The sequence below is a fragment of the Ruditapes philippinarum genome, unplaced genomic scaffold, assembly GCF_026571515.1.
Source record: "Ruditapes philippinarum isolate M1 unplaced genomic scaffold, ASM2657151v2 ctg1563_1_1_1_1, whole genome shotgun sequence".
Classification (NCBI taxonomy): Eukaryota; Metazoa; Mollusca; class Bivalvia; order Venerida; family Veneridae; genus Ruditapes; species Ruditapes philippinarum.
In genome coordinates this window covers 200,662-216,186 of record NW_026852328.1, presented here as the reverse complement: position 1 = coordinate 216,186, position 15,525 = coordinate 200,662, and the positions used below count along the sequence as shown (strand labels likewise).

At 33.9% G+C, this 15,525-nt stretch overlaps 1 protein-coding gene across 1 annotated transcript in view; it reads right to left on the bottom strand.

The window, feature by feature from the left end:
• Positions 1-15,525, bottom strand: part of LOC132756851 (uncharacterized) — a gene marked incomplete at its 3' end in the record, with an annotated part of 136,027 nt that overhangs the window by 36,445 nt on the left and 84,057 nt on the right. The window contains 13 exon segments of the mRNA XM_060747998.1: positions 487-666; positions 1,248-1,368; positions 2,680-2,916; positions 3,815-3,962; positions 5,059-5,281; positions 5,501-5,731; positions 6,304-6,475; positions 8,182-8,529; positions 9,282-9,510; positions 10,041-10,241; positions 10,885-10,997; positions 11,669-11,811; positions 12,357-15,371. Of these exon segments, the coding sequence (XP_060603981.1) occupies positions 487-666; positions 1,248-1,368; positions 2,680-2,916; positions 3,815-3,962; positions 5,059-5,281; positions 5,501-5,731; positions 6,304-6,475; positions 8,182-8,529; positions 9,282-9,510; positions 10,041-10,241; positions 10,885-10,997; positions 11,669-11,811; positions 12,357-15,371 (5,361 nt within the window).

Sequence of the window (15,525 nt, the reverse complement as noted above, 5' to 3'; positions counted from 1 at the left end):
TCATTACAAGTTTTCAAAAAGTTATAAGTCTGTTACTTTCACTATATGTGTTCTTAAAGTTACAGGTCTGTCATTTTCATTACAAGATTTCAGAAAGTTATAAGTCAGTGTTACTTTCACTATATGTGTTCAAAAGTTACAGATCTGTCATTTTCATTACAAGATTTCAGAAAGTTATAAGTCAGTGTTACTTTCACTATATGTGTTCAAAAGTTACAGGTCTGTCATTTTCACTATATGTGTTCTAAAAGTTACAGATCTGTCATTTTCATTACAAGATTTCAGAAAGTTATAAGTCTGTTACTTTCACTATATGTGTTCAAAAGTTACAGATCTGTCATTTTCATTACAAGATTTCAGAAAGTTATAAGTCAGTGTAACTTTCACTATATGTGTTCAAAAGTAACAGGTCTGTCATTTTCACTACAAGTTATAAAAAAAGTCATTTTCACATAAAAAAAAACAAAACAAAAGCACGGCCCATACCAGTTGTAACAAAAGATGCTTCTCCTTCCATCATAACATCAGTGGCACCTATTGTGATTCTGTTAGCACTTATTGTAGAGTTGTATCGCATGTGCAAGTTGGAAACTTCTAAATGAAAGTGGTCTGAATGGTCTATCAATGAATTTGCTTGCAATGCCAAAATTCCTATTCCAAGTGTGCCTGAATTCATAAAACATAAACATTAATCACTTGATCACCATTATGTTCAATACATGTACCATAAAGTTCTTATTAAACACCCAGGGGCCTAACATTTCCAAAGGGGGTGGGGGGTGCATTTATTAAAACACAGTTTTTCCTAAATCCAAAAATCATTGTAATTATATTTGGTGCTAAACAAGTTTTCATTATTATGTTAAAAAGTTTGTGTTTATTATAAAATAAAGTAGTTTCTGAAGGATTTAATTAAAATTACAGATTTATTCTTGAGTTCACCAAGTCTGGTGACTAGATTTTTTCCTTTAATCAGGGCGGTCCATAATTAGCTTAGGGGCGTTTAATCGAAATTTTACTGTATACTAGAAACATTTTTTTTTTCAAAACTAAATTTAGTCCTATAAAATTTATTTTATAATGTTTGAAGCAATATGATAACCAATATAATAATGTATAAATCATAATTATGTAAAATTTACAAATTCAAATTTTATAATGCTGCAAATTTGTATTGTCATTTTTTAATAGAAAATCATGGCCCATATATTAATTATATTCACAGCTGCTGTAAAATTAAATTTTACCACTATCAAAAGACTGCCTGGATCCGTCCACTATAACACTGTTAATGGCCGTATCAGATATGTACATCTCCCTGTCTTCTTCAAGAGTGAAATTGAGAACTCCAACCATTTCACCGTCAAACTGAAAACAAACAGTATCATTAACCCTTCTGAAGTGCTGGACCCGAAAGTGTTAAGCCTTTCCCACCAGTATACAGCCAGGCCAGCCTGCACATTCTTGCAGTCTGACCAGGCTCTATACTGTTGGCTGACAAATTTTAAATATTCAAATTGATATCCCTTAAATTGATAATGGATAGTCCCAAAAATGAAAGTGGGACAAGTCCATTTAAAATATTCAGCATGTTCAGGGTTAACATCAAGCTCATTAGCAAAATGATTATTCTCACATTAGCATGCTTAATTTGTAAAATAGTTTTAAATTTGAAACTGTGAATGTGAAGGCTTTTCACACCTCAAATGCTATAACTTGCCTCACACAATTTTTCTAATTAAAGGGACTCCACTGGTTTTTTTGACATGACAGGACCGAAAATATTTTTTTCAAGATTTAAGTTCCATTTGATGAAGGTCTAAAACAATAACTTATGTGCAAAATTTCAGATCATTCACTCACTCAGTTCTTTCATAATAATCATTTTAAGCATGAAAAATGACCAAAAATTGACCAAATGGTGTTTAAAAAGCCCAAAAATAAGATTTTAAGTTTATTTCTGAGTATATCATTTTATTATCTTTTGCATATGGTTCTGTTTAAAGTGCCCCAGCTTATCTGTGTAAGAAATTCATATCTTATGTTTGTAGGCTTTTGCTGAGTTCCTTTAATGCTTATCCTGCTGATAGCTATTGAATATACCCAAGCAATCAGTGCATACCTAGATCAGCTGGTATGGGCTGCACCATTCACTATTCAGTCAAAACTTATTTTGAAATGTTCGCTATACATGTAAATGAAGAATGGTTTTGTCCTGAATGAAAGCTGGACAAATCAACTTAACATATATATACAAAGTAATGCTTGGAATAAAGAAATAATTAGGCACCATAATTTATGATGTCAGACAAGATGTCAATAAACCTAAAATGTCATGAAAACAACCTCTTCACTTAACTTTGCTCAACTAATTTTTACGACAAGAATTTGTAACAGAGTTACCAACGTCCCCCCGGCTAAGGGAAGTTTACATCAAGCACACAATTGTGAGTAGGAATCTGGCTGTTTCATATGTCACATGGTCCCATTTTTGAAAACATTTGTGCCAAGTAATTTTAAAATCCCTTGATCTTGAGCCCTACAACTTTTTCTACTTAACCTTAACTACTAAAACTTAAGGTTTGTAAAGTCAACATAATTTCTCAAATGAACAGAAAAACAAAACATATAGACTATAAATACTATAAATAATATTATTAATTTTTCACAAAATTATACCTTAAATGCCGGAATCTGGGAACCGACAATTTTTACATCTGATGACATCCAAACCTGTGCGCCTTCATCAATATGGAAGTTGACCGGCATGCTTGATCTAAGAAGTGAATATTCTGAGTATTCAGTGAAAGCAACCTGGCCATCTTGTATATGCAAGTAGCCGGTTTTGTCTCCATATACGGTATCTAAGTTAATTGATGATATACTCTGATTCCCAGCGCCTATCTCAAGCATTGCCTTAAACAAACAATATATATAGGGTTATTTCAGGTCAGATTATCTATTAGTATATAAAATGGAATAATTATATTTATTTTGCAACTCCATAAAATGGTATTGCATAGCAATGTATATATTTTGATGTGACGTCATTTGCGTTATACAAACATAGTGTAAAGGCGCGCTAAATGTTAGCATTACAGTACAGGCAAGTCATTGACTAAGATTCTTTTTTTTTTTCATTTTAAAAACTCTTTATTTTGGATATGTGATAAATAGAATATTACATTCGTGTAATTTCAATACTGAATTTATTGAACTTGTTTGATAAAATAATATCATATTCAACTCGTTCAATAAATTCATTATTGAATTTACACTCATTCAATATCCTCTATTTACTATGTTATGAAATACAGTAGAACTCCAGTAAGTAGAAGTTGAAAGGACTTGCATAAATTTTTTGACACATCGGGACTTTGAGTCATGAATCTGTCTCAATTTAATGACAAAAGTTCGAGCTGTCAACTTTACAAGCCAGTTACTGAAGGCATAACAAAAGGAAAGGGTGATAGCTAAACCAGCTTATAGTAAATATATCCCGTGTGATTATCACCAGGTCACGGATCATAATCATATAGAAGTGATAAATTAAACGTTTTTTCTTTATGTTACAACGATGTCATAGCACTAATACCAAAAATATCTGGCATACACAGCCATTGAAGAGGCAGGCAGACATGTGTTCATCCATGCGATCTGATGAAACTCTCAAATCTGACTGGAATATTTCGAGAATTTCGATGGTTAACTCCCTTTAACTTTTTATAGACTGTTCTAAATTTAAAAGCAGGATAAATCCATTATGATAACACATATTTTTAAGAAGAAAATGGTAATATATAACTGTACTCACATTCTTGTTCAACATCACATGTTCAAAGTCAAGATCTGCCCCATTTGTTGTAAAAATGTCTTCCGAGGCTTCTGTGACATGTCGAGGATTTTTCTCGTATATCACAACAGGCTTTGGAACTTCCAGGTCCTGACCATCCAAGTATAGTCTAGAATGGCATAAGGCATGTTCATATTAAGTTTTTTTTCACATTTGAGTGTTTTAATAATTAACATACCAATATTACAAGTAACTAGCTTTGAAGGCTTTTATGGCTATAGAACTCTTTTCATATTCAAGTTAATAAAGAAGAAACTTTTTTTATATTTCTAAGCTATTCATTCTCAAAAGTATCAACTTAAACTGATAAGATCACTAATCTATAAATGGGTATAATAAGCCTATCTGGTCAATTGCCTATGAAGTGAAGGCTTAAAACAGAAAGTAAAACAGGAGAGGGCCGGAACATGTCATTGTCAAACATCAGGATGGCTTGTTAACCGATCTACACAAAGATCTACAGATTTCCGTCTACTAAGATCATCATAAAAATCCAAGGTTACAGCTAGAAGTAGTAAAAATGCAGCAAAAGAAACAGACATTTGTTATCTCAAGTTTTACCAGACAAGGTAAAATGTTGAACTATAAACAATTATACGGAATAAGTAGTTGTTGCAAAGAAATTGATTATTACTGGTTTAATAACCCAGGAAAGTCAGAATGGTTGACTGACTGCTGAGATATGAGCAAAGTGGAAACAAAAAGGTAATGTCCCAGTTGTTTAAAATTGAAACAACTTAACTGTTGTTAAATTCAAACATTTTTGTTAAGTAATAAAATGTCAAAATTTGAGTTGTTCAGAGCTAATTGTTAACGTTTCCATTTGAATGCTGCAACTGAGTTTTTGGGTAAATGACATCATTATGTAGCTTCACAATCAGACATTTTGGCATCTTTCTGAGAGTCATGTATATTGAGATAATTTCAAGTTTCATATTTTTTCGATTGCTCCTGGTACTTTTAACCTTGTTGCTGTCTAAACCTGTATTATCACTGTACAAAAAAAGCTTCATTTCCTTTTCCGAACTTATACTTAAGACAGGTGTAGGTATTCAGTCACCAAATTTCAACGATAGTGATTTAACAATAATTATAATTATAAATTGTTAAATTATACAAGATTTCTTGACAACATTTGTAAAGACAATAACTTCATTTTCTAAAATACCGTATAGATCAAGACTAGTATAGATCTAACCACTTACTTGCTTTCATAGGTGAATTCAGATATTCTATCTTCTACAAAAACAGTACCAGGTCCACCCAAATCCCCATCTGCTGATCCTCCTGATCCATACGCTAGTAGACTTCCCTTGAAATCATTTGATTCAACAGTGTGAATGCTTATTCTTCCACCTGCCCCACCTCCGGCATTTAAATGACCTTTACCTCCAATAGCTGACACAGTTCCATGTCCTGAGAATTGACCTAAAAATACAGAAAAAAAATAGGAAAACTATAATATTGACAATGATAAAAACTAAATACTAGATTTGCCCGAAACCCTCTAAATACTAGAAAATATGGAAATTTTATAAGAAAATTTAACAGATGTTTTATATAATCTCAAGCATATAAAATTGGGTATTGACAAAAACCTGGAGAATAGGGGAGGGAAAGAAGTCATAATATGAAAAGCATCGAAACCTGTTTCAATATAAACGGAACCACCACTTCCTCCTCCACCACTGCTTCCAGAAAATACGCCGTCAGCTCCGTCTGCAAGAATTAAACCATCCAGAAGAAATTCTGCGGGCACTTTTATATCCACCTGACCTCCACCTAGGCCACCTCCAGTTCCACCTCCACGACTTCCAGGTTCTTTAGGTATATAGACTGAGCCATATGCGATTCCTCCGGAATCAGGGAAACCCACAACTTCATCATAAAAATCATAAATCTTTAATCATATAAATATATGTGATCAAGAACTGGTTAACGCTAAGGCAATCTGATTCAACTTCTATAACTTTTTAATTGTTAGCCATAATTGTAAGTGCCATCTTCTTAAAATGGCATTATATAGTGTTTAGATCATGCTTGCTATTGTTTGATCAAGATTTATATTGTTGAACTACCTAGATGAAGCTAAGGACCACTTTTCAGTACTGCCTATGAACAAACTCAGTCAAACTGAGCCTTCTTGCTGTTTGGGGTTTTCTTTAAGGATTCTATTTCTCTCTATTTATGTACAAGCTATTAATCCCACAAGATTTCTGGACCAGCTGTTACAGACAAATGACCAAAAGACTATATATTCTGGATCAACATGATCAACAGCAATGGGGAAATTTTGCCTTGCCCTAGGATTGAACAAGCAATCCCTGGCTGGATTTTAAATCTGATACTCTCCCTACTGAACTATGTGGGCTGGCATACACTAGGGTACTTATTTAAAGGTTTGACTGTACTGAAAATGTGCCTTTACAAAAAATTCAAAATGTTTTTACCTCCTCCTCCCTTGGAGGCATAACCACCACCGGCTTCTGGCTCTGAAGCATCTCCAATCTGGTATTCACGGCTGGTTCCCACGCAAATAAATCTTGCCAGAGGTTCAAGGAAAAATTCTGTTGCCAAAACTTGCATAGAGTCCGCCAGAAACTTTGAATTATACTTTATCTCCTGCAAAAAAACAACAACAAAAAACCAACCATCAGAAAACATTATAATAATCAATTCATTACATAATATTATGTTAAATATGAATTCATCCAACTCATAAAACCCTTATAGAACACCATCTCTGATGGCTTCATCAACTTGTTTTTGCAAATAAGGCCGGTTGATTTTGTTTTTGTTAAATTTCATAAATCACACGAACATTTGCACAGGTGAAATGGTAACTTCTTACTCATACAAACGAGGGGGGAGACAAAGCTATATCATGTTAATAAAACATATAATTAATACAATTTCACAGATGTAAACTAACATATTAATTTTTGCAAGGGATAAGTGTAAAACTTCCCAATAATCATATGAAATAAGGTAGGACATACATGTACATTGAGCTGATTTAGAGCATGAAAATTATTACATGTTGAAAAATGAACACCACTGTAACTTTACTAAACATCACTAATTCCGCGTCATCACTTATCTCACGGTAATGGCATATTTTCATGTGACCATTGTTATAATTGGTCAGAATTGACAAATTTTATTCAAACACCTTAACAACAAATTTTTTGTGCAAAATAATTTAAATCTATAGATTTTGACGTAAAACTGAACAGCAATTTACAAACTTCTGCAAAAAACAACAATAGTCCATTAAATTTGTGCATACGTCTGAAACAATCATCATTTTATAAATGTTCTTGATTGTTGAAAAAAATAAGTTTGAGTTACAATGTAAAAATACTTTTAATATTTAAAATTATGCAAAATAACTTAAAGAAATTTTAACTGAAACATGAAAAAACTGAAATAAAACACCATTACCGCGAGGTAAATGATGACATACTGTTTCCAAAATGGCCGACACACGGTTTACATCTGACAAATTAAAACTAATTTTGATTGAATATATTGTTGTTTCCTTGTGTCATATAGCAGAAAAATGACTAAATGATACAGTTTATGACAGTTTTTGTAGTGTAAGTTTATTGTTTGTGTTCTTTACTGTTTTAAAGTGTTAAGTACCGTGAACTTAGAGGAGCACAGTATATATCACACTTAACCGAACAAGATAAAACACTCTTTGTCCTGTTCTTCTAGCATTTTTTTCCCTCAGGAATATGTTGGATGTGCATAGCAGGCATAGTATGTGTTTAGCAAATCTAATGATAAATACATGTATGTACATGATCATCTGGATATGCATCTTAATATAAGTCCAAGGTGCATATCCCTGTCAAAAATTGCTTGATCGTACCAACAGATATACCTAGCTACAAATTTAACAGATTAATACTTCAAAACAATAATAATAATAAAATAATATTATATTAATTTTGTGTTGTCGACAATGTCAAGGGAGGCTTATTTACAAACAGATTTTAAAATTTTTTCAATCACTAGTCTACATGGAGTAGTGACAAGCTAAATGCATACAGTACAGTCCTTGCAGAGTAACCCTTTGAGGAACAATAACCTCTTTACAACAACAAAATCTTTTTTTTTTCAAAGAATGAATTTAAAATCAATTGAATCCTGAGCAAAAAGCTATTAGCAACAACAAAAAGCTTTGCCGTCAAATTGCTAGTGCTCTGCAGAGGTAATACTTAACTGAAAAATAAACTGATGAACCTTGGGGCAGACATAATTATATATATGTGAACATTTTTCTTTCTTTTTAACTCAATCACAATAAACTTAGTACAAACCAAAATTCCAACTGTTAGAACAAGTGGCATTGGTGGGGGTAACTCCATTATGGCAAGAGCCCCTAGTTCCATAGTAGAAAATTCAAATGCACCCGGTGTTCCTTCAACTAGTTTTCCATCTTCAACATAGCTTGTCATAGCATCTTTTTTGATATTTATTACTCTTCCGGGTACTATACGTAAATGCCGCACGCCTATCATTTCACCGTTCCATTTCAAGGCTATTTCACCATGGCCAAGGATATAAATAAGTGGGGACAGGTAGGCCTTGGAAGCTTCATCAATCCACAAGTTAAACTGAAACTTCATCAATGGTTGGGCCTCGCCAATACGTGCAGTTTGATGTTCCTGTTGATGAAAATTATCGAAAATGTTAGAATTTGATACCATATCATTAGAGGATATTGAAGCTTCTTCTATAAAAGCAGGATATAATTTAATGGAATGGTATGAAAATAAATATTTTTTTCAAAAAATCCCAATAAAAAAATCCTGATATCAAAACTGACAACTTTGTTGAAGTTCATTCCATTATGGTATCAGACAGATCATCCCACACATTTCATTGTCAAATTTTAATGTTTTCTTTATGCTTTGAATGATATTTGTATTGTTAGGAATAAACAACTTTTCATTGTCAAATTTTAATGTTTTCTTTATGCTTTGAATGATATTTGTATTGTTAGGAATAAACAACTTTTCATTGTCAAATTTTAATGTTTTCTTTATGCTTTGAATGATATTTGTATTGTTAGGAATAAACAATTTTGCACAGTTCAAAATTATACTTGTCCAAAAGAGTGTGAAGGGGGTTTCATTCAAAGGGTATCAAAACACTTTTCTAAATTAAACAATTTTACAACAAATTTACTTTTTTCCAAATTTGGCTAGGAAAAGGTCTGTTTGATGTTTTTTTTGTTCATGTCTAACTTTAATAAAGAGGCAAATGAAGATAAAGCCAACTTTATAAAAGATAATTAAACATGTATATTTTAATATAAACAAAAAATTAACTAATGCATTTACATTTTACAATGTAAAGAATTCATCAATTGATAAATAAGATTCTCCTATGGAAATATCATAAGACATAGACATACACGTAGGTATATTCTTCCAGATCTGTCACTTTTAATGTCATGGCATTCTAAAACTCGTTCAGCTCCATCCCCTGTCTTTAACTGCAATGATGCATTCCTCATAAGGTGTATCTCATCAAAATAGTAGTAAGTTTTTTCCGCACCTTCCTCGTATTCGTCTAGGATATACTGATGGTCCCATGATCGTTCCTTATTGTCGAATCGAATTTGTTCATATTTTCTCGAGTTTCTAAAAATAAGGCCATTATAACAAAATAAATTCCTTGCTTGGTTAATATAAGTGAAACAATATTACAATTTAGTAAAAAATATGTGAATCCAACTTTTGAATTATCTTTACTAATTTGTATATCTATGCCTTTTTATGCACTGATTAACAGTGTCCAAACTTGCAGACGCCTGGCTTTTCTTATTAAATCTTCTAGTTTCAAACAGCATATACAAATGCAGCCAGTGCAGCCCGAGATCGCCTGGCACATGCATGCAGTCTAATCCCTGTCTGCACTGTTTGCTGATTTATACACAAGAAGTACATATTTTGAAATTTCCCCAAAAATGATGAAAGATGAACAATGGACAAAATAGGTAAAGAACAGAATCACTAAAGAATGTCCAATATGACAAAATTGAAAGAGTTTCAGGTTATGTTTGACTGAGCCTCTTCATGGTAGGTACTGGAAAGTTCAAGTTACTGTCCACACCCCCTAGCAGTCCATTTTTGATATTTAGCACAAAAGAGTATTAAAAGGTAAAATTTACCGGACATCTTTGATATAAACAGATCCAGGTCCTCCTTCGGAAAGGTAACTGTCTACAGTAGAATCTCCCCCAAAAGCTTCAAATGTTCCAAAGAAGTACATTTCTGTGTCAAGATATACTGCTATTCTACCTCCAGCCCCACCAAAGTAACCATCTCCACCGTGTGAATTTAAAACTCCATAACCCTCCAAATTTTTGGATCTGAAAAATAAATTAGCCATGTCATGACAAAACCAATATAATGGGTTTGCGACCAGCATGGATCCAGACCAGCCTGCACATCCGCACAGTCTGATCAGGATCCATGCTGTTCGCTATTAGTTTCTCTACTTGTAATAGAATTGGTAAGCGAACCGCATGGATCCTGATCAGACTGCGCCGATGCGCAGGCTGGTCTGGATCCATGCTGGTCACAGACACACTATGTTGGTTTTGTCATGATGCGGCTCAAATTTATAACTTTCACAGCTAGAAAAAAAACTTTTTTTTGCAACTACAGTAGCATAGCTTTGCTAGTTAAAAAAAGAAAATAAAATAAATGTACAAGCAAAATTAACTGAACTTGATATACGTATCCTTTCAAATATATAAATAAAGTGATATTTTTTATCAAATTTCACAAATTTCTATGTTAAAGTGAGATCTTTTGGCATTATTTTTATTGGCTTGCATTTTTCATACCAGTTAAAAGATAAGTGCAAAGGTACTTAAACCCATTTAAATCAACTTTTCAAAGTTATGTTGTTTTCCTTATTTACTTAATAATTCTAGGTAAACTTCATATATTTTTTATCATGAATTCTCCAAGATTAACAAAGATATAAAATATTGAGTTTTTACTTACTTGATATAGACAGTTCCACCACTACCACCACCAGAGTCACCACCACCAGAGTCATCACCACCATGTGATCCATCAACTGTTATTTTCCCATCAATTAATAAATCTGTAGCTATCTGTATTACAATATTTAACCATATATCAATAAACTACAATCATTTTCCTATTTATTATATTAACCACTTTAAAGGCCCATAATGCCTCATAAATGCTTTTATTTTTATTTCTCATTTTTTTCCATATTTTTGATGGTCTGATATAAGATCTAAAAAGTTACTCATTGGGCAATTACCTGGTCCATCTTTTGCTGCTGTTGCCCTTAAGTAATTAATACAGATATACATGTAGTGATGTAGTATTTTGTATGGAAGTCAAAAAACAACTTTGTTTACATTTTGCTACTTTTATGATTATAATTTTCACAGTCTGTTCTTCTTTTTTGTCATGATAAAGTGTGTAACTTGCTCTAAAACCATTATTTGAATGTAATAAACCTCATGTTTGTCCTTTTCAAAAAAGGGAAAAATTATTCATTTTTGAGGCATAATGGGCCTTTAAACATTTAAAACAAATTGTAATTTTTTCTTTCTTTCAGATATTGTTTTTCCAGCTTGCTAGCTAGATAACTTATTATGAGCTCACTAAAAATTGATTATAAGAAAGAAATACAAGTCGAAAATGCCTATGTTACATTGTTTACCTTACAAACTCTAAAATTTCTATGATATATAAATATTAGCACACAATTGTGATCCGTAAATTTCAATATAATTTACAATAAAAGCACCTTTAGATTTATGAAGCCACCACCATCACCTCCAATGCTTTCTAAGCCATTTCCTCCCCTACTGCCTCTCAAATTAGGTGAGTACAGGCTTCCATAGAATTCACCACCTTCCGTTATCAAGCTTTTATTTGTGGCATACCAACCTAGAATGACCGCAATATGTCATTAATATGTTCAGTACCTTTTACAAAGCAATTACATATAAACAAATATTGTCTGCCACAAAGAAATGAGCCTCAAATTTTGCAGTAATTGGTTGATCATGTGACTAGATCCTGTCAACTTTAAGAATCTGACCTCTGCACATTGCATAAATCCTCACATTCAATAAAATCTACTTGCCCCTTTAAATTCAATTAAACTTGTCTTAAAGGTGAAATCCCAATGTAATTTTTAATCTCTAACACCTCTCAACAACAATGAAAACTTAAGTTTTCCAAAGTGTGTTGCTCTGCAGAGGTTACACTGAACAATTTTAATACATACTTAAACTGTATATATTATGAAGCTCAAAGTTGACTAGTTTTCTAAAAGTATGACAAAAATTGTGTATTTTAGAACTTAAATGCAAACACACCACTGGCATAGACATATCTTTTATATAACCATTTAATAGAACTCTTTCCTAGTTTGGTGAATACTAATTGAAGCAAATTCATGTACCGTTTTAACGATGAAATTTACAAACCTCCTCCATCTGTTGCATACCCGCCTCCAGTTCCAACTTCAGTGCCATTTACAACAGCATCAATACCTTGTCCAAGCTCTTCATTCAACATGTCATCAGGTCTGTCAATTGCTGATGCAGTTAGTTTTGCACCAGCTTCAAGATTCAATATACTTGCTTGAATTGCGATACTTTCCGCTGAAATCACCGATTTAAAACGTGCATCAATCCTAGCAATCTTCTGAGTTACAGTCTGATCTGGTGCATACTTTATTTGGGAGTAGCTTCGTAAGTCTAAGGTTCCAAATGTCACTGTTCCAACTGGATCAACTTCCGAGGCTCCAGTTGTAATATCTACAGATGCCGTATGTGCAAGATCACCAAAATAAAGTAATGTTTCGAAACCGAGAATAAGATCTGATATACCAATAAGTTCACCAAATATTGCCATGGACCTATGTTCTGTTTGTCCATCTAAGAAAACACCTGTTCCATAAACATAAATGATAGACGGAAAATATATATACGATTCAGCATCCGTTATAAAGTTAACCCCTGCCAGGAAAGCATTTCTTGTTGATGGATCATACTCTACCTTTAAAGTTTGGTATTTATGTAAATGATATAATCCTGACCCATCGCTGTAAAATTTTTCACATTCTAAAGAAGAGTCCCTGTCATCATCTACAAGTTGCAGCGAGGCATTGTTCATCAGATGAATTTCATTAAAGTAATGGTCTGCAAAAGTTTCATCTATAGTTGCATATTTGCCATGAGGTCTTCCTTGGTTGTCTAGTAACAGTCTTTTATAGGTTTTACCATATCTTTCATCCTGTAAGTAAACTGTTCCACCTCCTGCACTAAGACTATCATCAGTTCCAGAGCCCCCATAGACTTGGAAGGTTCCATAGAATTCTATCTGCAATGAACAATGTACAGCTACTCTTCCTGCGGCTCCTCCTCCATTTGTTCCTACTCCATCACCTCCGTAAGCATTGATGTAGCCATAACCTTCAAAGTCATAAACTTCAATCAAAATACTTCCACCACTTCCTCCACCTCCACTTTCATCAGCTATTTCACCATTAGCATCAATTGTACCATCATTGATTAACAAGTTTCCTACTTGAATATGAATCCATCCGCCTCCCCTGCCTCCAGTTTTCGCACCAGTAATGTCGTTGTATGTACCTCTACTGCCCGACATTGAGGGTAGGTAAAGGGAATTGTAAGAGATGCAATCTCCTAATCCACTGCCTACGCCACCATGGCAACTGCCATCATTTGATATATTTCCTGGCTTACTTGATCCTGTTGTTATGTCAATGCTCTCAGATCCTATTCTGTTTTCACTAGAACAGCTTAAGACACTCTCAAGTTCAAGATCAATGTTAGAAGCGGTGACGTCAAAATTATCAGCATATAGCGCAGCTGCAAACTTAAGATTGATATTGCTTGCTTTTATCTTTGCTCCTGTGTCAGCATCATATTCAGCAATACTTCCTGGCTCAAGTTGAAGTGTTCCAAATGCTACATAGTCATATTCTGAGAGGTCAGTTGCTGAAAAGGGAACAATTTTGGCATTTGGTCCAATTCTCATTTTCCTACTTGAAGCAAGATAAAGATTGGTTACACCCCTCAAAACACCATCTAAGTCAAATGCCACAGATCCTAGACCTAGTATAGTTACTGTCTCTGACATAATGAACTCTCCCCCTTTATGGAGCTCAATGTTTACTTTAAGTTTGGAGTGAGCTGATGTATCTGTGACAGATCTTTCTAGTGTACCTTTATGCTTATCCTGAAGTCGCACCAAGCCAGTACTGTCACCATTCACTTTTGCTATATTTATAACACGTTCTTTCCCATCTTTAATCATCTGAACTTTTGCATAGTTATAGATATCTACTGTATCAAAATCTAATGTCAAACTTTCCTCATTTAGTGTGCAGTAGAAGTCAACTTGACCATTATCATTGTCACAAATGTATCTCTCACCATTGTTTTCAGACAACAGGTATACTGACCCCGGTCCACCGTTTCCATGAGCAGCTGAAGAAGTCCCTCCTCCTGCACTAAATTCTCCTTGAAATTCATCAGTCTGCATATGAACTGCAATGTGTCCACCACTACCAGCTCCGCCTTCTATATCAGATGTAGACCCACCATTAGCCTCCATTGAACCCAACCCTTTCAGAGCAAAATTACATATGACGTAAATACTCCCTCCTGCACCAGCACCACCAGAGGTTGTATCGCCACCTGAAGATCGTAGAATCCCGTCAAGTATGAGTTCATCAGTAGTAATCTTTATAGCTCCTCCACCTTGATTATTTGGGCCGCCAGATGCTCCAGGTGTATTTGGTGTGTAAATTGTTCCAAACGGCTCTGAGGCGTTGTCAACAGTAACATTTACACCTACACCCCCAGCTGCTGAATGAGCCCCACCATTCTTTCCAATACCGTGTGCAGTGTCAGGAACAAGGTCGTCATCTAATGCAGCTCTTCCATTTGTGCTTAATGCTGCTTCACGTTCCAGAATAACATTAACAGCAGTTACGTCTACAAAATCTGCTTCTAGGACAACAAATCGTTTCATTTCCAATGTTCCAACAGTCAATTTCAGACCTCCTGATGGTAAAATAAACATTGATCCAGCCTCAAGTTTAAGCTCACTTAGGATGTATTCTCCATTGTTTCCTCTTTTATTATAATTCCCACCACTGTACGTCGAAGTAGAAGTTGTAGTGTAGCCTTTAATAATACCACCATTTTCAACAATAAGTTTACTGAAAGTACACGTTCCCTTTAAATCTATTAATACCCCAGCAACAATTAAGGTTTCTGGTACGTGAAGTGTGGCTTCTTCTTCGACATCAAAATTAACAGTAGTTGTAAAAGTTCCAACTTTTCCTTCAACAACAGCAGCTCGAGCAATCTGATAGCCAGTAACATGCAAGGTGCCTGTTTTATCACCATTAACATCAGCCAATTTTAACTCTGTGTCTGAGTTGCCAAATGCCACATTTGCATATCCTGAAATACATCAAATACAAGGTTTTCTTCACTATAATTCATCAATTATATTGAGTCAATAGTTATGACAAAAAACTGGAACAATATCTATATTGATCCGATATTAATATCTCCCAACAAAATAAAAACAAGAGGGTCATGATTCCTATTAATT